Source organism: Patiria miniata, unplaced genomic scaffold (genome assembly GCF_015706575.1).
Source record: "Patiria miniata isolate m_02_andy unplaced genomic scaffold, ASM1570657v1 HiC_scaffold_21, whole genome shotgun sequence".
In the NCBI taxonomy this organism is placed as follows: domain Eukaryota; kingdom Metazoa; phylum Echinodermata; class Asteroidea; order Valvatida; family Asterinidae; genus Patiria; species Patiria miniata.
Genome location: NW_024037060.1, coordinates 1,890,411 through 1,916,586, shown reverse-complemented (window position 1 = coordinate 1,916,586; position 26,176 = coordinate 1,890,411). Strand labels below are relative to the sequence as shown.

Sequence of the window (26,176 nt, the reverse complement as noted above, 5' to 3'; positions counted from 1 at the left end):
TGCTGTCCCCACAGCGTCTTCGGTCCCCATAGTACCATGGGACAACTCATGTGTAGTCCCACAACTACGGAACAAGTATCAGGCATTCAACTGGTAATGTAGAAAAAAACGAGGAAACTTCAAACCACACAAGACTTTGTACAGTATTTTTCAATTTGTAATGGCACTCACGAGTAGTAAAAAAAACCGAGGAAATCAGCGGATCCGAGGAAAAATTGCATGCCTGAATTATGCATGTACTGATTTGCGTTTGTATGATTAGTTTTATTTGAAATGTGCACAGACAAAGATTGCCTTCAGGTGAGCGCCTGACTTACAGGGTCAATTTCAAAGTCCCTCCATGCTCTCTCTCTTTCAACAAGCGAGAATCTACTGGCCTAAATGGTGGAGAAGGGCCTTTCTTTGTTGTTATTGCGGGTTGGGGGCGGGGGGAGGGGGTGAAAGAGACGCCGACTTACTGTCCTGACAGTTAGTCCCAGTATATCCCGGCTGACATTCACAGGATCCGTCTTGCACTGAGCAGGACCCGCTGTTCATACAGGTGCACGTCTCGTTACACAGCATACCCCAGGTACCCAGGGGACACAGACTGTTGCAGTTCACGCCTGAGGTAAAAAAAAAGTAAAACACTGAGCAAAAAGGTTTTTAAAATTTCGAGTTGAGGAGTCGTGAAAATGAACTTTACATGTAAGTTGTGAAAAAGAACTATAAGTTACAAATATCAATAAATCTGAAAATCAAAAAGAAATCACACCAACTCAGTTTTTTGGGGGCATTTTTCTCCACTATGGCCAGTGCCCAGTTCCGTCTCATTTTGGCAGAACGCCTCACAAGTGTTCAATATTCAGGTTCAAAAGATAGTTTCTTGACATTAGGCCAAAAAAAAAAAGTCTCCGGTTTCTGGTATGCGCGCGCGTCGCCGTAGCCATGCGCGTCGGCAAAATTAAAAAGTTTTTTTTTCAATAAAAGATGATGTCTCAAAACCGCCAAACTCACTGGTTTGACTGGAATCCTGCTGCTACACAATTTTAACGTGTTTTTAGATTTGGTTATGGTCGAGAATAAGCTTTATGTGGCCTCTCTGGACTCCCATATATTTGCACTAAGTTTAGTCGGGCACCATTTGCAGTCATCAGCCGACATTTGAAGCAAAAAAATCGGGTAAAAAAAAAAAAGCTGCGTCGCCGCACCACTCTTTGGGCAAGCTCCATACCAGAAACCAGAGACTTTTTTTTCTTGACATTACTGACACAGACCTTTTTATAATTTGTGACTAACCTGAGTAACCATTGATGCACTGACACTCTCCAGTGGCGCTGTTACAGCCTACGGAGTTCATAGGCTGGCAGAAGCCACAAGTATGCATACAGTTTACACCATACTGGTCTTGCTGCAAGTTAAACAAGAAAACCAGACAATCCAATGCATCAAGTTCCTATAATTTGTTTGGACACAGAATTATTGCCTCATCACTAAACTGTGACATTAGGTTGGAATTTCTTTTATCGATATTAAGCAAAAATGTATTACGCAAACATGTTTTACGTGGACTATTTCAGCACTGCAAGTTTAAAACCATTCCAAGAAAAGTGGGTGTGGCTTATGTCTAGACATCACAAGTCTACCAGTTTCATTGTCACATGATGTAGTTTTTGTCCAATCAGAAGACAATACAAATTTACATATTCAACATTAACCCTTTAGTCCCTGTACTGCCCTGAACCCAACTAAATCCTCTACAGTTCTATGGATCCACCATGGGATAAATACAATGTAATACAATGTAATACAATGTAGTACAATGTAATACAATGTAATACAATGTAGTACAATGTAGCACAGTTGCTGATGGGTTAAAAATAAACCAGTCCATGACTTACAGGACAAACCAATGAGCAGTCTGCTCCATCCCAGCCTGGGGGGCATTCGCAGACGCCGGTCACATGATCACACAGCGCATTGTTGGCACACGGGCAGGGCATGTTGCATCCAATGCCGTAGAAACCAGCACTACAAGGAATGTCACACCTCAACCCTTGCCAACCTAAAAACAAAGACAGAGGGAAAATAGTTACCATAGTTACATACAGATATTTCCTTGAGCGAACTTTTTTTACTCTTAGTACAACTTCCGACAATTGATTCAATTTAAAGTAGCATGTTCTCTCCATTTGAAGACAGCAAATTCACATGGTTTATCCGCAAATTTTTCCCAAAGTTCCCAACTTAGAGTTACTATAAATGTTCCAAGCCGCAGATTTTTCAGAGATCTCAAAAATCAAACCTTTAAGAAACAGTGTGTGTCTATACAAAATGACCTTCTTCCAAATTCTTATTACCATTTTGTTTTGTCCTGCAATGCTTTATAAAGCCACAATCCAAATGATACACGATACAGAAGTAGAATGCATAGCCTGCTTTATCTGCAGTGCCACATGGGAAAAAGTTGATATTTGGTGGGGGTTTTTTTGGACAGAAGTAGCACTTTTCAAACTTTGAAAAAAAAACCCTGTTTTTTATTTACAAGGCTTCCAAATGAATCTGTCATTATAAAGGTTAGATAATTAATCTTGGGATTATATAAAGTAATAAATGTGGCCTCTTTGAGGCATACTCTGGGTTGCGCGGTGTAATGATGGAAAAGCAAACTTTAAGTCCAACCAATTTGATTTTTCCAATCTGAATAGAAAAATACAGTTGATGGTACCCTGTAATGCTGTTTAAAACAAAGTTACAAAAGGCAGCATGAAGCAGAGAAGGCCAATAGTTTTATTCATACCATCACTGCAAACACAGCTTCCGTCGACGTTGTCACATTTTTCACTGTTCACGCCGCAGTCACAGCGCTGACTACACCCGTTTCCATAGTAACCTACAGGACAGGTGTCGTTACACCTGCAAGAACCAAAGAAACCATTCAATCTGATTGGCTGACAGTTTATCACGATTCCATTAAAACCTTCCCAAGTACTACTGTAAAATGTTAATTACGCGTTGGTCTGGAAATTTGCATTGGATACGTGCATATTCTTCCTTATAGCCATTGTTTCTAGCAAACATAACAAAAATTTTAAAAATGGAGGCAAATCCAGACATTATTATGTCTACACAGATTGTAAGCCAAGAAATGTTCTTTACAAAATGGACGACACGTCATTTTTGAACTGTGTCAATTTACTTTCACTTTCTTTGTATGCTAAGAAGGAAATTCACTTTGATTTTCCCTGTGTTGTATAATATTTATCAGCAAACAAGACCTGCTAAACCTCATTCAAAAACAAGCTCGTCAAATCTACATTCAACTATAACATGCCAGTGTCTATTTCAAATCAACACACATGTTGATTTGATTTTTTTTAAACAATAAAGACATTCTTTGGTCTACACTTTTCTCATGCAAAGTTCAGAGCAAGAAACGCAAAAAAAGGAGCCAAAATAAGTTTAAACAAAGTTACATGTCAATACAACCAACAAATAACTTCAGCCTTGAGAAACCTATTCAATCAAAACAACTTAACTTGTGGGAGGCCAAACTGAACACAAGTAAAATATCCAGCTATTTGATGTGCTTATTGAAGTGGAATGAAACTTGTACATGTACGTGTATACAAATGATTATGATCGTTGGACTGGAATAGACAGTGGGTGGAAAAACATTGAAATCTACTGCAGTTATTGTGTTTATGAGTTTGCATTAGGGCAATTCCACCATCACAGGTTTTATATTCAGAGCCTACCGATACATAGTACATGTAAGACCAACTTGAAACAACAAAATAAAATACTTGCAGTGAAAGCACATTTTATATTTGGTACAACTCTAGCCTAGGCCTTAATGTACAACATGACATAGTTTTAACGTAGTGTTAGCTGATTTAATTAATGAGATAGATATAAGCACTGTAAACGATTGTTATGGACGTTACGCTTTAAGACATAAGTTCATGCCACTTTAAGTTATTTTTTATAAAATATGAACTTTTCACTCTGTCTTAAAACAAAAACTCACAAAACCGCTTACGTTTTGCATGTGAAAACAAGATGCCAAACTGACTACTTAAAATTTATAATTTTTGCCCGAAAATTTTTTGTTCAGAACAAAAATAAAGTAATAGATTTGAGCACATTCTATCTAATACTGGCACACCGCTCAAATAAAAGGTCTTGTTGTCCCCTTTTATGTGATACCACGTTTGAGGTTGTGATGATAGTTCTGAAGATTTCATAAATTGTTCCACTTTTCAGCCATGTCCACTTTTGCATGGAATAGCCCATTACTGAATGAGGTTTGAATGCAAATTTAAGTTCTTGAAGACTGTTGGTGTTTTACATGCTACAGCCTGTCTCCAAAAAAATGGTACAATCAGAAAAAAAATTGGTTAAATATGAAATTTCAAAATAAGTCATTCTTACTTGGCATAATATTAAAGAACAAAGACTGGGCTTTCCAATAGCGTTTGTTTGATCTTATTTGCTTTTGTCAATTCAGAGATATAATCAATTTAGTGCGATACACCAAAATCGATTTTGTGCCACTTTTATGCATGGGCAGAGTTGCTTCGAGTACTGTGGCACAAACTCAATTTTTGTGTTCCGCAGTAAACTGGAGTTATCTCTGGATTGACAAAAGCAAATGAGATGAAACAAGAAGTATTGGAAAGCCTGGTCTTTTTTCTTTAATGTGATGCTCAAAACGACTTACTTATGTTGAGATTTAATATTGAAAAAAAAAATCATTTTCGATTTACCATTTTTTTTTGAGACAGGCTGTACATGTTTTATCAATTTAAACTTTACCAGGGATGTTTAATGCACAGATAATCATCACCGTGTACATTTTGTGATGGCTTCAATCCATTTCAGGCAGCAATTCACATGTAATTTGTTTTTGCAAATACTGAAAATTGCAAAACCATAACTTGATATAGAAGATACAGTGTAATATCAATTAAATGTTAGTTTATTTTATCAGATGCCCAGTGGGAAGTTCGCAAGGAAGTTCAATTCTAAACGATTGTTTCCTGTCGGTTGGGTCTACTTGTACTTGGCTCAGGTTTGCTACTTATGAGCGAGAACGTGATGAAACATTTTTTTTTTTTACCAGACAAAGAAATATTGTGGGCAGAGACATGCCTACATGCATGCGTGGGTGGCTAGTACATACATGTATGGGTGCAACTGCCATGACTGCCTTTATAAAACTGACAATAAACTGCATGTAACATGGAAATACCAAAAGTGAAAGCTACAGAAATACAGCAGTCTTTTGCAGTTCAAAATGTTGCCACCGTTCAAGAGAATAAAGGCATTGTAAAACGTTTACTTTTTGCATTCACAAAACTACATTGTACTATGCTACCTTCTCTCTCAACAGAGTCTGTGGTTGTTAAAATTGTGGACTATTTGGTAATTTTTGTAAAATTACTTTGATCATTTTAAAAGAAACAATATGAGGGGAAAAAAACAAAAAAAAAACAACGATTTTGCATAACTTTTTATAGTCATTTTATATGAAAAAAAAAAACAGTTCTCAAAAAAAGAAAAAAATACGGAAAAGCAAAGCAAACATTATTAAAAACTTTGAAAATTTTATAAATCTTTGGAACTATTTTTGGTTGACTTACAAGACTCCCTGGAAGCCAGCAGAGCAGGTGCAGGAGCCGTCTACTCGGTCGCAGCGGGCCCCGTTCTGGCACTGACATATCTCATAGCAGCCTGAGCCATAAAAACCATGAGGACAGCCGTACTCACAGTACGTACCGACAAAGCCGTCATTGCAGAAACACTGGCCGGTCAAACCATGACATCTAGAGAAAAAAAAGAATTCAAAGGATGTTCCAAAAGCGAAACTTGTTAAGTAAGATAAGCATAAAGTGGTCATACAATTATCTGGATTGCAAAACCATCCTCAATCCTCAAAAAAAAGGCCAAAAATGTTGCACTTATGTTCAAATGACGGATACCCAGCGCCTCAATCCTTCAAAATCGTCAGACATTCCTGCCTCTCAAAATGCATTCCTCCACAATCCTCCTCTTTTTCAAACACCATTCATCCTCAATCCTCCAAAATCCTCATGGTCTTCAACACCATTCATCCTCAATCCTCCAAAATCCTCATGTGCGAAAACACCATTCATCCTCAATCCTCCAAAATCTGCCTAGTTTCTCCAACACCATTCATCCTCAATCCTCCAAAATGCTCCAAAACTGCCAGGAGGATTGTGTAGGCTTGAGGAGGGTTATAGGGTTAAATTAATAAAACTGAATTATGGCATATACTCACCCAAATGAATTTAGCCTGATACATTCACATTCACTGGTGCAGTTGGTATGAAAATACCACGGTGGGCAAACTAGAAACAAACAAAAATTAAAAAGAACAAGACTTTTAAAGTTGAACAAATTAATTGACTGGAGCCGGGTTTGAACCTGCGACCTCCGGATTGCCGTTCCTGTGCTCTACCAACTGAGCTATCCAGCCGTATGTTAGCAGTTCCTCAATTTGTCAAAGTCTTTGTTCAAGGGGCGCTGGTCAGAAGCCATAAACCAGTATTTTCTTTGTAGCCAGGTACCACGCCCAAAGATAAAAGTAAAAACAGATATGCTAATGTCTTAACATATTCATAATCTTCATTAGCTTCAACACTGTTATTGGAAAGAGGTTAATCCAGAAATGTTTATTCATAGAGGTCTTCCATTGCGCATAAATTACAATTTATCAATTTAACAATATGCAAGTGTAAAATATGTGTCAAACATTGAAAACAGGAAAAATATTACTAAACATAGGCCTGAGAACACAAAGTGTCACTAACAAACATGAAAAATTTTCATATTAATAAATTTCAAAATAATCTATAACTCAATCCAGCACAAAATGTCCTGTAAAATGTAATGTATTTTTCCCATGAACTTTTCCTTTTAATTCATAACAATTACAGGACCTTTGAATTAGGAAAGCCTACAAAAGGCAATGTTATAGGGCTTATAACGAATAATTTCATGAAGTTCTTGCAATTTGTGGCTCAATTTTAACAAAAGATGTTGCTCAACTTACTGCTTTGGTCACATGTTGCACCAGTAAATCCAGGAGGGCATCTGTATGAAAAAATAGACAAAAACTTTATTTTGATATATAATGAAAAAAAAAAAAAAAGTTTGGACATGTTTAGCTGTCACTTCTGAATAAGAGATAACACTGTAGAATGTGAGTTAGGAAGAATCAAATGACAGACATTTATTAATTGGCAACAAGACTCATAGTCTAACAAAACTCATGTACAACAAGCTACTAAATGCAGCCACTTGCATTAACAAGGCAACACAGAGACAACAGCAAAACTCACGTGCAACGTCCATCGACGTTGGAGCACGTTCCGCCATTGGTGCACTGGCATCTGTCCAGGCACTGCTGGCCATAGTATCCGTGGAGGCACTGCATCTCACAACGATCACCGACAAATCCAGGACTGCACACACAGACGCCTGTGGCTGATTGGCACGGTGACTCGTTGTAGCACTGACACGTTCCTGTACAGTCTTTGCCATACGTACCCAGACCACAGACTTGGGCACACACTTCGCCCTGAAACAGTCAAAATGTAAACTTCAATACACATGGTCAGTTTCACAGAATAGTTAAGGGAATTGATTTAGTGAGCACTAACAGACAAGTTTTGAATGGCAAAAATGTCATCAAATGGGCCAACATTCTGCTTTTATGAAGAATTTAAGTACCATGTACATCAAATTAGGTTTTGCCCTTCACCGACGTTTAAACACTGTATACTCAGTGTGTTACCTCCCGAGTGAAAGTTGGAAAAAATCACTCGGGTGGGACTTGAACCCACGACCTCCTGCTTTCTAGTGCAGATGTCTTACCACTCGACCACCGAGCTAACGAGATCGTACATGTAAGCAAGGAATCCATGATGTACACACGCAAAATTATGCAAAAATTCTTGGTTAACCCAAGAAATATGCTTACCAAAGATCAAAATGTTTGGCTACAGAAAAGCAAAGACATTTTGCTTATAGTTCAGCCATGGGCTCCAATCCATCACACTATTCTCATAACTAAACATGAATAGAGTAAATTGCAGTAAATACAGTAGAGTGAAGTAGTTGTCTTGCACAAGGACACATGCAAGAATCATCAAGGCCATTTTGCAAAATCAGCTTGGGCTCTCAAGCTTAATCTATCACTATGAATGGTTTAAAAGACTTTAGGAATAAAATAAGAAAAAGTTCAAAACAAAGCTTTGTAGAAATACTGTGGTCATATGTTTCAACAGCAGAAATGTGAACACATAAAGCCTAAATCTCAAAAAACTGACCCATGAAACTTGAGTCTGGAACCAAAGCAAGATCCCAAGCCAAGTCTATTTGAATTCCAAGCCTGAACTTTAGTCTATCACTACAGCACAAACGAATGTGTTAAGCAGTGTTTTCTGACGAGCAATAAAACACACTGAACCAGACTCTTACGGTGAAGCCGGCAGGGCAGTCGCACGCCCCGGTGCTCGTGTCGCACACTCCTCCATTCTGGCATTGGCACATCATGGAACAGTTCCGACCGTGAGTTCCAAATGGGCATGGATTCTGGCACCTATGTACAATAACAGACAGACAAAAAGCGTAGGATCAGTAGTTTTTTGTGGACCCAATGGGCCAGCCTATTGTAATCTGACTTACTGAGTTACCGACTGCCTGACCAACTGATTGCCTGACTGCCTGACTGACTGTGTACCCCCCTCAACGTTACGAAGGGAGAGTTGGGGAAGACAACTGGGAGAGATAGGCCGTGTCCGAAATGGGCTTCCAGAGCTACGGCTACGTCTATTGTCAGCGCGTCCTCGCATATTTTCAATGGGCGCAGACCTAAACCTAGCTCTAGACAGCTGATTCGGATGCAGCTATATGTGAATGCAATGCTAACGATGCCTGCCGCTCACACAAAGACGCTTTGGGTATGCGCACATTCAGAATAACACATGTCCTATGTACACCATGCCATTTGCGCTTGAGCCAGTACACCACGTGGTGCGTTCCTCTCACTAGGCCTTCAAAAGTCATCTCAAAGCGCCCTCTACCATTCGTGCAAGGAGTCTAAAAAGTTGGACGGGTCACTTATTACGAGCGCCAGGAACAGTTATCTGGGGGTCACAGATTCACATTCAGATAAGTAATAAATTGCCAAATGTGAATTATAGGCTGTAAAACCAATTTTTATTAACTGAAGAAAAAGTTACTGGCTTTATCTAAAATTTCACGAAACTACAAAAATTGTTTGTTTTTCGCCAAGGAATACGTGTTGAAGGGACTTTTCTGTGTATAACCAAAAGCGATAATTTGTTCATCAGTGAATACTTACAATGCTCCTTGGAAGCCATCTGCACACTGGCACGCGCCGCTCACGTGATCACATGTCCCTCCGTTCATACATTGGCAAGTCTGGCTGCACTGTGGACCGAAGTAGCCAGTTTGGCAAGGCAGTTCACATCTATCTCCTGCAAAAAGAAGGAAACATGGTTTAAATTTTTTTTTTTTTTAACTTGTGATAATTTTTGGAGAAGAAAATACAGTTTAAAAAACTGCATAGAATTGCTAATAAAAAAATCATTATTATATTTTAAGTAATGCACAGCATCATCTAAAGATGTACAGTATGTGCTATTTTCAAGATCCACCCCTGAAAACTAGATTTTTTTATAAATATTTATCTTCCAGCAAAAGACACTGAACAAAAAGAAATCGCCTAACATTTCGGTAAAATGGTTTTACTTGGGCATTACAGGTGTTAGAAAGCAACGCACAAGTTGTTAGGAGTAGAAAAGAGGAGAACAACCCTAGGTGTATAATTCCATGGTTAGCAGCGAGATCTGAGAAATTTTGCAAAAATTAAGAAATCATTTCAGCTCCCTGAATCGCCAGGGATGTACACAACTTACCCCTGTAACCTGCAGCGCATGTACAACTCCCGGTCCCAGCATCGCAAGAGGCGCCGTTGAGGCAAGTGCAGTTGTTGGCGCAACTGGGACCCCATTGGTTGGAAAGACACACTGCGTGAAAAAATACAAGACAAATTTCATTAAGACTGGATGTTAGTGGATTTTGTTTGTGATCCTCAATGTGACCGTAACCAACCAACATGTAAATATGCATAATAGTACATGTATGTAGTTCAGAATACAGTCGAATCTCATTAGTGCAAACTCTGTTAATACAAAATTCTGGATATAACAAACAAAAAGCCTTAGTCCCGACTGTGCATTTATGTGCACAATGAATGGGACTGATGTTCCTCTTAATACAAAATTCTGATATTACAAACAATTTGGCTAGGTCCGAATGAGTTTGTATTAACGAGACTCGACTGTCAGTTGTTTCATGGTAATATGCGCCATCTTGCCGACGAAGCAATGTTACATGCGTTGCTGTGTACGCATCGTCAATAAAAAACTTTGGCACTTCCAAGTCGTCATGCGGTCATCCAAACTGCGGCCGCATCTAGCACCACATGTTCTTTTTGCCCCGTGAACAAGATGGGCATATTATGAAACACCTTATTCACAGATGGGTGAAAATCCATGATATGTATTCTGCACACTTCACGTGCACTCCACCTATCAGAAACAGGATTTACGATCTGATTTTTCTCCCAAGATTGTACTTTAAAGTTTTCAGGAACAGCCCTCAGACACATCACTTCCTGTCTGAAATAAGAAAATCCGAAGGAGGTCACAAACCATGCATACATGTACATGCATGCGACTACATCAGTCTGATATATGATCTCCAAGACCAAGTGCATTTTTTTTTACATGTACATGTACATAACATTTCTGTGCCACAAATTTATGAAAGATAAATTCAAACTCATTAATTACATTGGTTATCCATATTTCAACAAGTGCTTGCTTCACATTGTTATATGGTATTTTAGCACCTGTATTGCATTGCATGACACTATAATTATGTTTATTCCTCGATGAGTTGAAAACTCTTACAGCGCACAGGTGGGTTTCAGGGGTATTTACATGCATGAGAAATATCATCATCATCATCATCATCATAGTCATCTTCATTGTCAACATCACCATCCCCGCGCCAAAAACATTTTGCGAGATCCTCCCAGGGCTAAATACATTTTGCAGAATCCCCATCATCACACCATCATCATAATAATCATCATCTTATATGATTATGTTTAATATACATATAAGAATTTTGTACATGTAAATGTTGGTGCAATCATTTGAGTGATTTTTGCTTGGCTTTTTAACAATTAGACTACCACTGGCTTTTTCCACGTAATCCTTGACAATGCATTGTACATTTGTGCATGTACATGCATCTGTGAAAACATTATACAAGACTTCCCTGTCCAAAATCTGGCTACATACATGTATATATACTTGACCCTTTTCATGACATACCCAACAGGTATGGCTAGGTTTTACCAACCAAATTAAAATCGAATTTCAGGTCTAATCATATTTTTAAACTTTCCAATGCAATAACAAACCTTCTCATTTATGCTTTTGATTTGAGAGATGTGTTTCAAGAACTGCAATGTGTAATTTCCCTCTTCGTTTTTTTGAAGTGGGGTTTTACGGTAACAGTCAATTACTTGGAATGTGCATTTTCACTTTTGAACATTTTATAGTCAACTTTAAAACCTTTGGCATTCAGTCTTCACAATGCGTTTTAAAATCAGAATTGGGATTCCCAGGATGTGTGCACAAAGAAGTAAAATCCTGGTACTGCATGGCACACGGAACCACATGTATAGAAAAGAAATTTGGGGTGCAATTTGACAATATATCAAAACGGGGTTACTGGAGCATAGCTGTGTGGGGCACAAACAGGCATCGACCGGGTTAATCTACAAATACCAAAGGTATCAACAAAAAAAGGAATAAAAGCTAGCGCTGCCTGGCTGTGCCAAATGTGTGGGTGGCAAAGTTTAGACTTGTAAGCTTTTCAGCCTTTTTACCTCGAGGGCATTTGTCTGAATCTGAACGCAAGTCATCGGACAATAACAACAGCAATTATTTGTGATGGAAATAGCGATGAATCATGGACATGGGCTGACAAAACCTTTTTTGGAGTGGGTGCTTTACACTGGGCGTATTGCGGTATTCATCTAGGGTCTTGTTAATTTGAAATACATGTTGACCTTTCATTTCTGTTATGCACGGCACTTGTGATTGAAGTGATGAAAAAATAAATCATTCTGACAAATTTTGAATCATATTTGATCTTAAAAAAGGGAAGTGAGGTGCAAAATGTGGACTAGACTCCCTAAAAAAAAAACTGATTGAAAAATATATGAACATGCACTATGTACAAATAAAGATATTCATACAAATACAAAAAATCAGTTCATTTTTTATTTGACATTTGAAATTTCCTTTCATCTCAAACCAAATGTTGACGATTTTATTTTGCCTTATGGTACACTGCTTTAAATTCAAGGCTTTTTTTTTGTGTACACGCAACTGCATCACTGCAATTTTTTATTTCAAACTTACTATCAGCTCCGTGCACAAGTACCCCCTCAACGGTAAGAAAGGGAGAGTTGGAGGAGACCACTGGGAGAGACATTTGAATGCATTGCTGGTGATGTCTGACACTCATGCAAAGACGCTATATGGCTTTGTGTATATCCAGAATAAAATAAGTCATGCGTACTTCGTGCTACACAGTACGTGCATGAATCAGTATGCGCACATGCTGTGTCCCTTTCAACGGGCTCTCAAAAGTGTAATGTAAAGCGCCCTCTCTTGCTCGTGCACAGTGCCCATCACATTAATTTGGAATCAATGGAGGAACAGAGACTCAGAGAGAATACTTACGGCTGTTACATGTGCTTCCCCGATAGCCCGGTGAACATGTACAGATGCCAGGGGCTGTGCACTCTCCATGGACACACCCAGTATGGCAAAGAGCTTTGGAGAAGAAACGGATCATTTTGGACGTGAATGAATGGCCAGATTAACAATAATATGTATCATTTACAGTTTGGTAGACAAAGTGAAATCAATTCATGAGTTTGTTGCCGTTTCAATCACTGTAAATCAACAGAACTCTTTACATGAAGATTGAAAGGCACAACCATTTCTTTAGGAGAAAGTAGTCATGTGACGTACTATCATTTCTCAAGAATGGAATTTTAACTTCACACGACAACTTTTTCATCTTAAGAAGAGGGTGGCGAGTCAGACCAAGAAACTGTTTTAGGAAGAGGCACTGGACGTTTTTTCCGCTGAGATCCTCTTTATCGCTGTTTGGGGACCGTACTTGGCTATTGTTGACCAATCCCTCCCTAAACCACACCATAGTTGAGGGTCGTATTGGCAATGAACATGGTGGACAGACGTCACAGCATGACGGAAAAGTTTGTTGTTGTTACTATAGGGAAATTAGGACCGAGTTACAGGGACTTTCTGCTGCCCCCATAGCGTCTTCGGTCCCCATTGTACCATGGGACAACACGCATGCAGTCCCACAGTTAGGGAACAAGAATGTGTGTACTTACGAATGCATAGTGACTCAGACTGTGCGTAGCCATTGCAGCATTCTCTTATGTCCCGATAATGTGTTTCAATTTTCTGATAATATCCGACGCGATACATTGTCCTGCAAAAAAATATAAATCAAAAGTAAAAGGCCCCACAATTGTTACTTTTACAATAATTATACACAAGCTCAATACTAGACAAACATAATGTTGTTTTTTAAAATTGATTTTGAAGGATCTTCGTTCAGTAGGGCTTATTTATACTATCAAATTCATTGAATTAAGAAGCATTACCTTCTCCGTGTACAGCGGAACCAGTTCAGAATGTCGGTACAGCTGGTGTAGTAAATCTGTTCAAAAGCTGTTTCCTTAGTGGCCATAAGTGTTACATGATAGCTGTAAGTATCAAAGAATTTAAAGAAACAAACAAACAACATGTCAGAATAATTTTCAACTAAAACCAGTCGTTTTCCTTTTTGCTTTTAACATTAATGTCCATTTATCATTAACCCACATAATGCAGACATTGTCTACTGTGCCGATAGCTAATTTAGAAGAATATAAACATCAGAAAGACATTCAGTTATGAAAAAAAATTATTCTTTTACACCAGCTTATGGTCGTACGGGGATGGATCACATAAGCCCTTTTCACACTAGACAAATCTCGGGCTTGACGCAGGGTTGAAAACATGCATCGTTTCACACTTGAAGAATTCCAACCCTGCGTCTACCCTGCGTCAACCCCAAGATTGATTTCCCCTCGGGTTGAACTGAACCCTGCTGCAGACCAGGGTTGAGAATTTCAACCCGGGTTTAAATTCTTGCCAGGGTTCGAAACAGTAGTAACTGAGCATGATAAGCTTGATTTGCATGAAACAAGAGTGAAACGATGCGGGTTGAACGCAGGGTTGAAAAATAAAAAAACTCAACCCGGGCCGGCACTGGGTTCGCCCAGAGTTGAGTTCAACCCGAGTTGAGAGGCTCTAGTGTGAAAAGGGCTATAGTTGAAAGCCTAAGCTTGTGGCATGGGACAGCAATCATGGAATGGTTCAATTTGAAATCTCCTTGCAATCAGTCCATGCTCACAAACTTGTGCGGAGAATACCAGCATTCATACAGGTTCCATGGCATTCAACTTCTGTATTGTCTACTTCTAAAACCTTGTCTAAAAGTACGTACACCTTGACCTTGTCAGCTGAACAATGAAAGCATAATTGAAATACAATAGTCTCTAGTGCGATGCCATCTCAAAAACAATTGATGTTACAGATATCTTTCATTGCACAAGGCACATACATGTACATGGAAAATCCTTATGCCCAAGTTATGCAAACATGTGTACACTGTAGATAAGACTTCTCTGAGCTGTGTCGAAAAATCTGTTTTTAACAAAACTTACTGACTTCTGCGAGTTTTCTTTTGTAAAGTCTTACAAGTAATCCATTGTAACACAGTATATTTTGAGAATGTTACACATGTGTACGTTTTTTTTTAAATTTGTATACAACAGCAACATATTTAGGGGGTGCATACCTATGTTCCCCAATACCGATGTTCCCCAATACCGATGATTCCCGAAATCCTTACCCTATAACCCAAACCCTAACCCTAGCCCTAACCCTAATCCTGAGGATTTCAGAGAATATCGGTATTGGGGAACATAGGTATTGGGGAACATCGGGTAGACCCCATATTTAGGTCCTTCTCTGTCTTAACTAGATGTTAAAAAGTTTTAAATTCCTTTAAGTTTGAGATCTTATCTGGGGAAGTTGCTCACTAATTAGCCACAAATAAATATTAGGCCCCTTCTCAGCTATTTTTAGGTGCTGTGTGAAAACCAAGCAAAAAAGGAAATGTGACTATACTGCAGATATCCACCCCTCCTTCCTCAAAAGATAAAAAAAAAATAGACTTTTTTAATTTCTTATTTGGGACTTTGGAAAATGCAGTCTAACCTTTAGTGATTCCACACATAGGAAATGACCAATTTTTAGGTTGTTAGAGTTGGCTTTCTTGCTGAATGTACGTACGCAGACAACCTCCCAGTTTCACTCAAAATTTGTGTGGATCTAACTTTAATACTGCACCACTGGGAATTAGGACCCATTTGAACCCCCCCCCTAAAAATCTGCCTCCCCCCCCCTCCAGGATACAGAATAGTGGCAGCTAATTTTAGAAAGTTTAAAGTTTCCGTTTCACATTGATTGATTAGGCTACCTCTCCGTTCTTGTACAGACGTGTGGCCCATTCTGATCCAAAGACAGGAGGCCTGAAACGTCGGCTATTCCCATAGAGAGTATCAGGACGAGTGACACAAGCATCACGTGTAGAGCCCCCATAGCTGACTCCTTGGCCACTGTTAGTAACTTCTACACCTTCAATCAGCAAAAAAAGGGAAGAAATTTAAAATCTACTTAAAAATAACAGTAAATTTCATAAATTGTCTTTCAGGTTTGCCAACAAACTCAGACACCTTCAATCAGCCAAAAATGGAAGAAATTTAAATTTACTAAAAAATAACTGTAAATTTCATAGATTGTCTTTAAATTTTGCCAACAAACTCCACCCCCCCCCTCCCAATCGGATGACAATTAAGCTCCAACATAATCTTAAATATTCCTAAAAACTTTCAAACGTGTGTCTTCAAAATTGGTTTTTTTTTCATTTCTCTGCACTATATTAGACAGATTTTCAGAAGAAAAAAACTGCACAACTCTCATAAAACACAAATATTATAAAACGTCTTTCTCCTAGCTGCATAATGCTTTGTATATTGAAGCTTTAATGTCACAGATTCTAGAAAAATCTAAAGCACATTATTTACAAATAAAATTCAAAGGATTCTCTAAACCCACAAGAAATATCCACATAAAATACAAGTATCACATACTAAAAACTGCCTCCATTTATATAAAAAAAAATCCCACTTGAAAAACCTCACACTGTATAAAAACAAAAATTAATCTGAACTTTTCACAACAGCACCTCAATGATCTGTTCAAAACTTTCCTGGAAACTTGATCCAGTAGTAAAAAAAAAAAACCTCGAATCTGATAAAAGACCTTTGTGGCATCCACTTACCTACGTTGTGTACTTTTATCATGTTTGTTTCACAAATACTTGTGTTGGTATCAGCATAGGGCACATGTAAACAACATACTTGAACCAACAACAAACAGTTAGCCTGAATGTGTTTTTGTAACCTTAACCATCATGACATTTACCCTCCAGAATCAAGATAAAATTTCAATGTTGGAATTTAGCAAAGTGAATTATGTTGACTTGCCAGTCACTAAATACAGCATGATTTGTCAGCATACTCACTGTATTATAATAATACAGTGAGTATGCTGACATTTTTTTATTGTTACAATAGAGACACAGTAGTTCTTAAAAACAGGCAAGATACTTGTCACTCAGGAAAAAGTAGATAAAATGCTTTGCAGAACCTCCCCCCCCCCAAAAAAAAACCCCAAAACAAACCAACAAATAAACAAACAAACAAACGTAATGTCTAGAACAAAATGCTGAAAATGAAGAAAATAACAGGAAAATTTCAAGGAGAAAAAATTGTGTAAGCGAAACTGCGTATTCCTTGTTCAAAAAAGTTAGAGAATTTAAAAAAATAATAATAATAATTAAGATATAATTTGGCAATTGTCAAAACATGCAAAGAGAACTTGTACCCCTGCATTTTTTAACTAATATGATTCTAGATTTACGAAAATATCAGAAGCTACGTATGCGCTTTGGAGCAATTTTGGGGGAGCACTCACTCGCCCCTAGGCCTTACAAACCAATCCCAGCAAAAACTCACAAAGGGCAATCCAAAGTAAACTACAGAAAGTCTAGAGAACAGCAAGCAACAAACTTTTAGACCATACACACCCTGGCTGAATAATGCTAGCAAATAACCCTCCAGCATATCGCATGTAAGTTAGACAAACTTGGGAATTTACATTCGATACTTCCCTATGGGGCAGGTTGTTTATTGGACTCTGATGATTGACAAGAGTCAAGGTAAAAAGTATCAAATTTTTTCACCAATCTCAAATTTTGAACACATATGTATGGTCACCTATATGTACCTTTTTTCAGAGTTCCCTCCAGTACAGACTACTCCCTGTGGTCTAACTTCAGGACCTCGAAGGTCAGGGGTCAGCCAATGGCCAAAACACAGTGGTCAGTCCCTCTATCCACACTCACCAAGGCCCCACACTGTGTGTAGTTTTCTTAGCCCAACTCCAAGGTCTTAGCACACCAGTGTTTAGTGATGTCACCAAGAATGACCTCCACGTTTAACAGGACATGGATCTGTACAGGCCAGAGAGGAAATAAAAATCAATAAAATAAACAGCAGTTTCAGTTTCAAGCTAAATTTAAACAAAAGCTGAAAAAAAGTACTTTTCAAGTTCATTACTTTTGAAAGAGAATGAAAGAATTTCACATACTTTTTTTTTTTTTAGGTGTTTGAACTCTTACAAAGTATAAATTTTGTTTAATTGTCAAATGACACATGCGTGTGTACTGATCTACATGCTGGCATGACTGAGAAACATGTAGGCCCTACCCGTCATTTTATACGGATACACTGTTAAGATCCTCAATCACTTCACAGCTAGCTTATAGCCTGGTCATCAAGTATAATTAACACCTGTAGGATGAAATTTGTAAACACAGGATTCAAAGAACATGGACTGTACCTACTGTATGCAATTGTCTTGGAACTGTAACTGTGTACACATTCCTCTATGATAACCAAACATCCGGCTAAACCTTTTCCTTGCAGTTACACATGTATACCCAAAAAAAGCTAAATGAATGTTGTAACATACCAGAAAATCAGCAGAATGACAGTATGACGGTTCCTAGCCCAGTAATGCAATGAAGACTTCGTCTAACCTGGGCTATGACGGTTCCTAGCTATTGCACAAAGTTCTATTTCACACGTAAAAAAGTACCCTCCATGGTACGTGTACCTTTACATGTAGTGAACCTAAAAATAGTTTTGTGTTCTCCTGCACTGCAGTGCTTACTTTACTCAAAAGTATTGTTGTAAAGCACTGTACATGTACCTGTCCTTCACAACAATATTTCCAATGACAATAAAAACTATTGTTATGCAATGTGGACATGACCATTACTTGGGGGGGGGGGATGACAGGCTACTAAAAGCAGTTAAGGACGCGCAACTTTGATTGTAATCAACCATCAAGCTTACAAAATATGGCATGCTACATAATCCAGCATGCTTTTTGTCCCTAAAAAATATAAGACAAATATTGTGCTATAATAAAGATAACCTCTGTCCTTGCTCTATGCCTTACCACATCATGAGACTTCTAACCTCAAGGTCACCCCCCCCCCCCCCCCCTTATGAAATGAAAAGGGCTGAACTATTCTTACCAAAGTTGTACCAGCCTCCTTCGGCAGCAATCAAGTTTCATCCTCACAAACTAAAGTAATATTTCCTGTTGTACTTCAAGCATGACAGGCAGCAACTCTCTGCCAAGAATCACTACCCCTCAAAACCTCCAAAGTTGTCCAGTCCACAGACCCCCCTTTTTTTCGTTCCCTCCAAAACTGTGAACTCAAATCTTTTGGCCTGCCTGCCTGTTGTGTGGCACAACAATGTATTACCTCAGGCTTGAAATACCCCCTTTTTGAAGCCAGTTTCTATAAGCGAGATCACGTAATCTGTGACTCACCAAATTGACCATATATGGTGAGGATGCATGGGGCCCGTTTATACTCAAAGGGGGCTAAAAAAAAAAGAGAAAGTGTTGACTTGTGTTTGAGGACAACCTCGCAGTAACTAAGGATATGACATATCGGCCGCTTTCTCGCTAGTTAAAGTTCAAAGAGTTTGCTACAGACTATCAGGCATGCAACTGGGAAGTCACACAAAAAAGAGGAAATTCAAATTTTTCCCAGACTTTGTACAGTGTTTTTCTATTTTCAATGGCACACTTGGGAAGTACAAAAAGAGGAAATCAGCTGATCCGAGGAAAAGTTGCATACTTGTGCTTCTGATTCTCAAGCCTTGAGAAAAACGTTGTCTGGTCTAGCTCATATATTCACGCATATAATTTTAGCATTTATGGCAAGTTATTCGAAATTGAAAGTGCACAAAAAGTGTATATTAATTAATCATTTATGACACATTTAGTTAGATTTTTTTTTCTTTTGAATACTTTTAATTATCTCTTTCCAAATTGGTCATGGGAACCAAAACCAACATTGGCCCTGCCACTATAATATGCAGACCATGGCAAATTATGTTTCACTTTCTGGAGAAAAAAAAGTATCCTAATTCCAAAACTAATATGAAAAAAATGCTCACACACACGGAATTCATCATGCACATGACAGGGCTGCTAGATCAGAAGACAGTTCACTGATGCATGCACTGATGTAATATAGACCCAATAATACATGGAATAAAATCACTCTTAGTCTGGGCATAGTCTTTGGTCAAGACATTAATTACCCGATCACCTGCCAAAAGAGGGCATTATCAAAATGATAATATCATCATTCATGACCCATGAAGTGCTATCACAATTAATCAGGATTCAAATAAAATTACATTTTAATTAAATAATTTCTATCAGAGTTGGAAACCAAATACAATTTAAGAATTGCATCATATACATGTACAATGCAGTGAGGAATAGATTGAAATTGGGCCCGCTTTAGTGGAATTAATTTCATCGGCAGATCTGTGTGCTCACCCTAGCCAAAAACATAAAAAACCCAAAGGACTTGGAATCCAGACTAGTCTTGGCAATGGCAGGGCAAAGTGAAGCCCAGGTTTTGGAGAAACTGGGTTCCATCTGCACATCCTGGTTTTCAATCCTACCATTCAGTCCACAATGAATTGAGCTTGACAGTTGAACACAAATGCCAAACCACAAAACAGGACTTAAACAGGGACAAAGATCAGCAAGCTTTTGTGCAACTTCCAGACTAAAATAGTAAACACTACGGGGCACTGTATGTATCCACTTTCGCTCCCAAGCTAAAAAAACACAAAAAAATAAACTCTAGATTCACAAAATGCAACAAAATTGATGTAAATCAAATTAGGTTTCGCCCTTCACCGACTTATATACACTGTAGGCCTATACTCAGTGTGTTACCTCCCTAGTGAAAGTTTGAAAAAATCACTCGGTGGGACTCGAACCCACGACCTCCTGCTTTCTAGTGCAGATGTCTTACCACTCAACCACCGAGCTAACGGGATCGGTTGGCTGGTTTGAATCTGATGTACATAGCAGCGGGTACCGCATTAACTATTTCTATCTTTTGAAAATTGATGTACAATATATGTACAAAATGTACACGTACATTGGGTGGGTTTTTTTTTGGGGGGGGGGGTTGGCAAAATATTAAATTCAAAAAAAAATATAAGACAAAAGTCTTCTGAAAAAGTCCAGTGCGTAAATCGAACATTTAGATTGTAGTTTTGTTTTCTTGACATATGACGATTAATATTACTTATGAAACATTGTGAATGGCCTGCATTTATAAATCATAACCTTGGCTCAAACAGGCTAGACTGCCACACATCTGCTGATTCACTCCCATGTAATTCACCCTTCATATTACCGAGATGAGTTTAGAATTACAGTGTATGGTGTCTAGTTGTCTATAGTGTCCTATTCCACTTGCGTCCTTATATTCAAAGGCCATTAAAGGTACAGTAGACCAATTGCATAATTTGTGCATTTTTTTTCGTCTGAAGCAACAGAAGTGCTCAAAATCTAAAAACGCGTGCACAACTAACTTAAATGAAGTTTAAGCTCTGTGAATGCTATATATTTTGGAGAAAAAAAACACAGAACAAAATTAAACACAATATTCTGGATCCAAAAATGCAGTGCCATATTTGCGCTTTCTCGTGACACAATCCCTAAATTATCAGCATTCAGTTTTGAATCGCGCGTAGGTGCGCGTCTAACGACAACAAACTAGTGCATCAATCGGCCGTACGCGTGCTGGTGGCGTGAGCGTACCGCCTGAGGTCAATTCAGCTTGCATCCAAATGCATGGGGCGATATTCACGGAAATTTAAAGAAAATGTGTCACTTGACACATCTTTGGAAAGGACCTCTTTTATCATTTTCTTCAAAATGACATCATGCCAGAAGGAACGTCTTCACAGCAGTTTAGTGTCATTACTTTCTTTAAACCTTGTAGAGCTCTGTTTAACAATATTTTGGGCGGTCACATTTTGGGAATGGTCTACTTCACCTTTAACAACCTTAGTGTTCATTATAAATTGATGAATAATAGAGTCCTGGCTATAGGACTTAATGTGTACATGTATCGAATTTTGAGGGTGTATTATCTTTTCTTAGGCATGGGCATACTAGTGTAACATGTTATCAACCATTTTCAATCTTTTGAAATTTGTACTATTTTTTTTTTAAAGGCAGCAAGACAATGTTGATATGACTGCCATATTTTACAATACTAAGGAAATCTTGGTCAACAAAAAATCAACTGAATCTCTTCACAAAGAAAACTGAACCCATTAGTCTGTGTAGGCCTGCCCTGCCCAAATCTGCCCAGTCTGTACTCCCTGTACCATCCCAATTCGCCCAAGTACTGTGCTGTTTTGTATTAAATTGTATTACATTATAAACACAGTGTATTACAATATGTAGTACAGCTGCTATTGGGTTAAAGAAAACCAATGTGCCAATGATATTTTCCTTGTCCAGTAATTTCATATTTCGCCACACAAGTTAGACGTTCCCTAAATGGTTCCGACATTTTGACAGGTATTAATATTTGGCCCAGTTCTCTCGCACAGTGTACATTATGCATTCAGTTTGACGAGATCGACATTGACTTTGGAGACAGAACATGCAATTATGTTCATGTGCGTACATAGCTCCATGGTACATGTATGTGCGGAGGGATACACACCAAGTACCAAGTACCAAGGCACAAATATGTATACCCTTTCGGTATACTGACATTCTTGACCCTACAATAATCAAAGACATTTATTTTAACATTGTGATAAGAACTGTTTGCAGCTTTGAATTTCAATTAGATGTCTTTGGCACATTGCCAAAAATGTTGTGGATTATGTATACACTGCATTGATCCTTCCTCTATGTCTAGAGTAAACATGGTTGTATCTGGGCGGGCCTCTGGCCACCTGCCAATGTTTACATAAACAAAAATATTGATAAAGGCTTCATCAATATTTTTCTTATTCATATTTTTCTTTCGCTTAAAAGAAAAATATATGTACCGGTACCTTTTGACAAAGTCCGCCACAAATTGGTATCCAATAATGAAAAACAGTTCTGAACAGGAAACTAGAGAATTATCAATGATGAATTTCATTTGATCATTTTCAATTCAAATTTTTGGTGGAACCAATCAAGGAATAGAAATTTAAGCTGCCAAAGTTTTACCCCAAAATGTATAAATTACTTTAAATCATTAAAAAATTAACTTCTTTCCTGTTTGTAAATTTGGTAAAAAGTAATAGTGCTTTGCGTGACAAAATTTCAGATTAAAGGTTTCATTATGTGCATGAGTCTGTAGGGGGATTGTCAGGGGAAGGGGGGGGGGGTGTTTACAGGCTTTATAGTGATAATCTTTAACTGGATTATAGATTCTGATGAAAAAGTTCAAAGGGTGACATCCCTCAATATATCCCTTTATCTCCCAACCTCACGCCCACCCCTCTTGTTTGATTTCATAATCAGCTCCGTTTATCATTTGTTGTAGGTCAAGAGAGAGTTCAGCAGCTGCAGTAGGAGGGACTGGGGGGCATGGCTGACTGGCCGTGCATGACTCACTGGCAGTGACTCGATCCTCGTTCTCTCCGTGGAGACTTCGTGCCATTTCTGATGAGGATATTGCTGCCAGAAACTCATTAGGATCTTCGTTCCTGATCCTGAAATCATGTCGAAGAAATGTGCTGACACATCTCCTACATGAAGCTTAACACATCGCATAGCTCGCCATTTATTGATAAAGATAATATTTATAAATAGACGTTGTGGATAATTGTCACTTCCCAGCCTGGCTTTTTATGGATTTCTCTTCCTTTTTTAGGCCTAAAAAAATAATTGTGTGTTTAATAGCATGAAACCCAACCTGCCTCGATTTTTTATGGGCCAAATTGCCAACCTTGAACTTTTTATTGCCACATTTGGCCAAAAAAGGTAAAATAAAGACAACTTTATTTTGAGGAGAAAAAGATCTCTGTTGTGTAACTTATTTGTGTGTTATTGGTTAATTAAACAATAAAACTGGTAAACAAAATACTGTTAAAGGTACTAAAGTAAACAAAGTACAAAAACACAGACAAACAAACATTAACTTTCATATGGTGTTTAAATCTCACCCTCCTCCACAAAGCTGATGAAACTCGCTCAATAAAATTTGTCATGCCTCGTTTACAATTTACATGATCTGAAATTTTGGTTTAATTCCATTGGTCGACAACACAGTTATTTAGGATCAAAAGTTGGACATGTTTTTTTACGTAGTATGAATGCTGAACACCAATCACCCTTACATAGACATTTTTTTATTCTCCAACTAATGAATTCAACTACATTTATTATTACACATGTCAGTGCATGTAGGATGATCCCATAGTTCTACAGTTGGGAGCACTCTTGGAAATTGAAGACCTGTTAATACTTTCAAAACAACTGCACAGGAAATGCTAAAACACATTTAAATGTACTTCAACTTGAATATCGGTACCATGTACATGTACAAGTATACTCATTAACCTTAACTTCCCAGACTAATTTACTAGGAACCATACCCATTCTGGCAAATTGCAACACCCACATAGGAAATTGTACACACACACTGTTCAAGGACTAGTTCTGGAGGTATATAAAATGTATGCCAACCCCAGTGTAAAAGACTATCTGTTTAGGGGTACATGTACCTATCCCAACGATTTAAACAAAACCTGCTGTTGAACTTTGATGGGTTAGGTTCGGTTAGGGTTAAAAACTACATGATTTAAACTACACACAACTCTAAATGCTGTCCTTTCATTTCTTATAATTCTGACAGAGATGATCATTACACCTTACAAAATAGTCAATTCCTCATTTACGGATACTACTTGTGCATCACTCCTTATGATTTGTCAGGCTTACTTGGAAACATTCTTAATTTAGGACGCTGCAGAGTGCAAGAATGACCATCTGTCATCGAAACTTTAATACTGTACTAAGGACATGATTAACATGTTAGTCACTACACGTTTATGAATTAAGCATGGTTCATGCATTATGTGAACACACATCACCAAATTATTTGTAAATGATTGGGCCTACAAGCATATATTATACTTTCGGTACATTCTTGCACACATTCTGTACTGTCAAATTAACTGTTTATAGATGGCAATCTATCCAGAACCTCATTTCTGAAGTTTAAAAAGAATGAGTAAAACTTTTCTGCATTAAGTCTGTTAATACTAAATTCAAATAAAAATAGCTGACCTCTAAGATGGCCGCTACATAATTATTATAAGGTCTATTAATTAAAATTTATGAAAGAAAAGTGCAAACAAGAGGAATTACAAATTCCAAGAAAATTTATTTCTTATGCGCCTGTCAAATGTCCCCCCCCCCCCCACCCTCCCTATGAAGCCCGTATGATCTTTGCTTTATATTGGTGCATTCTTTTTTCTTTTGAAGCCACACAATTTCTCAAAATCTTAAAAACAACTAATTCAATAACTGAACTAGTATTGAAATGGATTGTTGAACAGCTCAGTGGGTACTGTCAGACCATGGCCAGACTTTACATTTTGAGAGTTTAATAACAAAAATTTAAATATTCAAATGACATTGACAGGAATTAAACTACAGACATTTATGACATTTTGTTTGTGCTTGAACATTGGAAGACAGAATGTTAACAATTTACATGCATCTAATTTGATCGAAACAAAACACTCAGGGGCCCTACACTTCACGATCGCCCGAATAACACTGCGCCCTGCGGACCGCGTACGATACAAAATAATATGTAGGGCCTACTATACTCAAGATATATTAAAAATGTGTACTTCCCTGTTCTAGAAAGACGGAGAGAAGCCTTCTAAATCTGCAAGTACTTCTCTGTCATGCATGTATGTCTCTCAGAATTATTTTTAAAAAAATATGCAAATGCTCACCACATAGGCTTCTTCTGCATGCCTGGTTGAGTGGCTACGATCAGGGTGTTGATTTTTTTTCTTAGGGTCTACCGACTTCTGCCGACGTTTTTGGCGGAACTCTTGCCGCACAACTCAGACCATCGGCACATTCGTACTATAAAATGTAAACAGAGAGCTAGACGTACGTAACTAACCGTAGACACTATCGGCGCGCATGCATGGCACACCCACACGTGTTGTTTTTCTTTGCTTTTTACGATGTCGTACGATACGATGAATGATTCATATTTTATGAATGAACGAACTCGAGCGCATCGATTTATTGATGTTGACGTCACATCACTGGTTTTCTTTGCGCTCGCCATTAAATTGATGGTACGTCGCCGGCTACCAATGAGTAAAATCACGCCCACAACTGTCAATCAATTATTATTGACCACGGCCGTACCACAAGAGGGCGCGCGTGCGAGTATCCGTCTAGCA

At 38.2% G+C, this 26,176-nt stretch overlaps 1 protein-coding gene across 5 annotated transcripts in view; it reads right to left on the bottom strand.

Moving 5' to 3' along the window:
- LOC119729752 (multiple epidermal growth factor-like domains protein 11) overlaps window positions 1-25,969 on the bottom strand; it is a 36,282-nt gene extending 10,313 nt beyond the window's left edge. Inside the window, exons 1-17 of one of the 5 annotated variants that reach the window (XM_038202479.1) lie at window positions 25,712-25,969; window positions 17,616-17,841; window positions 15,745-15,902; window positions 13,820-13,921; window positions 13,544-13,644; window positions 12,861-12,953; window positions 9,951-10,061; window positions 9,374-9,509; window positions 8,488-8,608; window positions 7,347-7,585; window positions 7,058-7,098; window positions 6,284-6,353; window positions 5,625-5,807; window positions 2,780-2,895; window positions 1,881-2,044; window positions 1,279-1,390; window positions 459-605 (exon numbers count right to left, since the gene is read on the bottom strand). In XM_038202479.1, coding sequence (XP_038058407.1) covers window positions 459-605; window positions 1,279-1,390; window positions 1,881-2,044; window positions 2,780-2,895; window positions 5,625-5,807; window positions 6,284-6,353; window positions 7,058-7,098; window positions 7,347-7,585; window positions 8,488-8,608; window positions 9,374-9,509; window positions 9,951-10,061; window positions 12,861-12,953; window positions 13,544-13,644; window positions 13,820-13,921; window positions 15,745-15,866 — 1,858 coding nt within the window. In that variant the 5' untranslated portion in view covers window positions 15,867-15,902; window positions 17,616-17,841; window positions 25,712-25,969. Of the gene's footprint in view, window positions 1-458; window positions 606-1,278; window positions 1,391-1,880; window positions 2,045-2,779; window positions 2,896-5,624; window positions 5,808-6,283; window positions 6,354-7,057; window positions 7,099-7,346; window positions 7,586-8,487; window positions 8,609-9,373; window positions 9,510-9,950; window positions 10,062-12,860; window positions 12,954-13,543; window positions 13,645-13,819; window positions 13,922-15,744; window positions 15,903-17,615; window positions 17,842-18,097; window positions 18,119-18,362; window positions 18,541-25,711 lie in introns of those variants that run through there. The other 4 variants (XM_038202474.1, XM_038202478.1, XM_038202476.1 and 1 more) reach the window with 4 other exon arrangements.
- Between the last annotated feature and the right edge of the window lie 207 nt (window positions 25,970-26,176).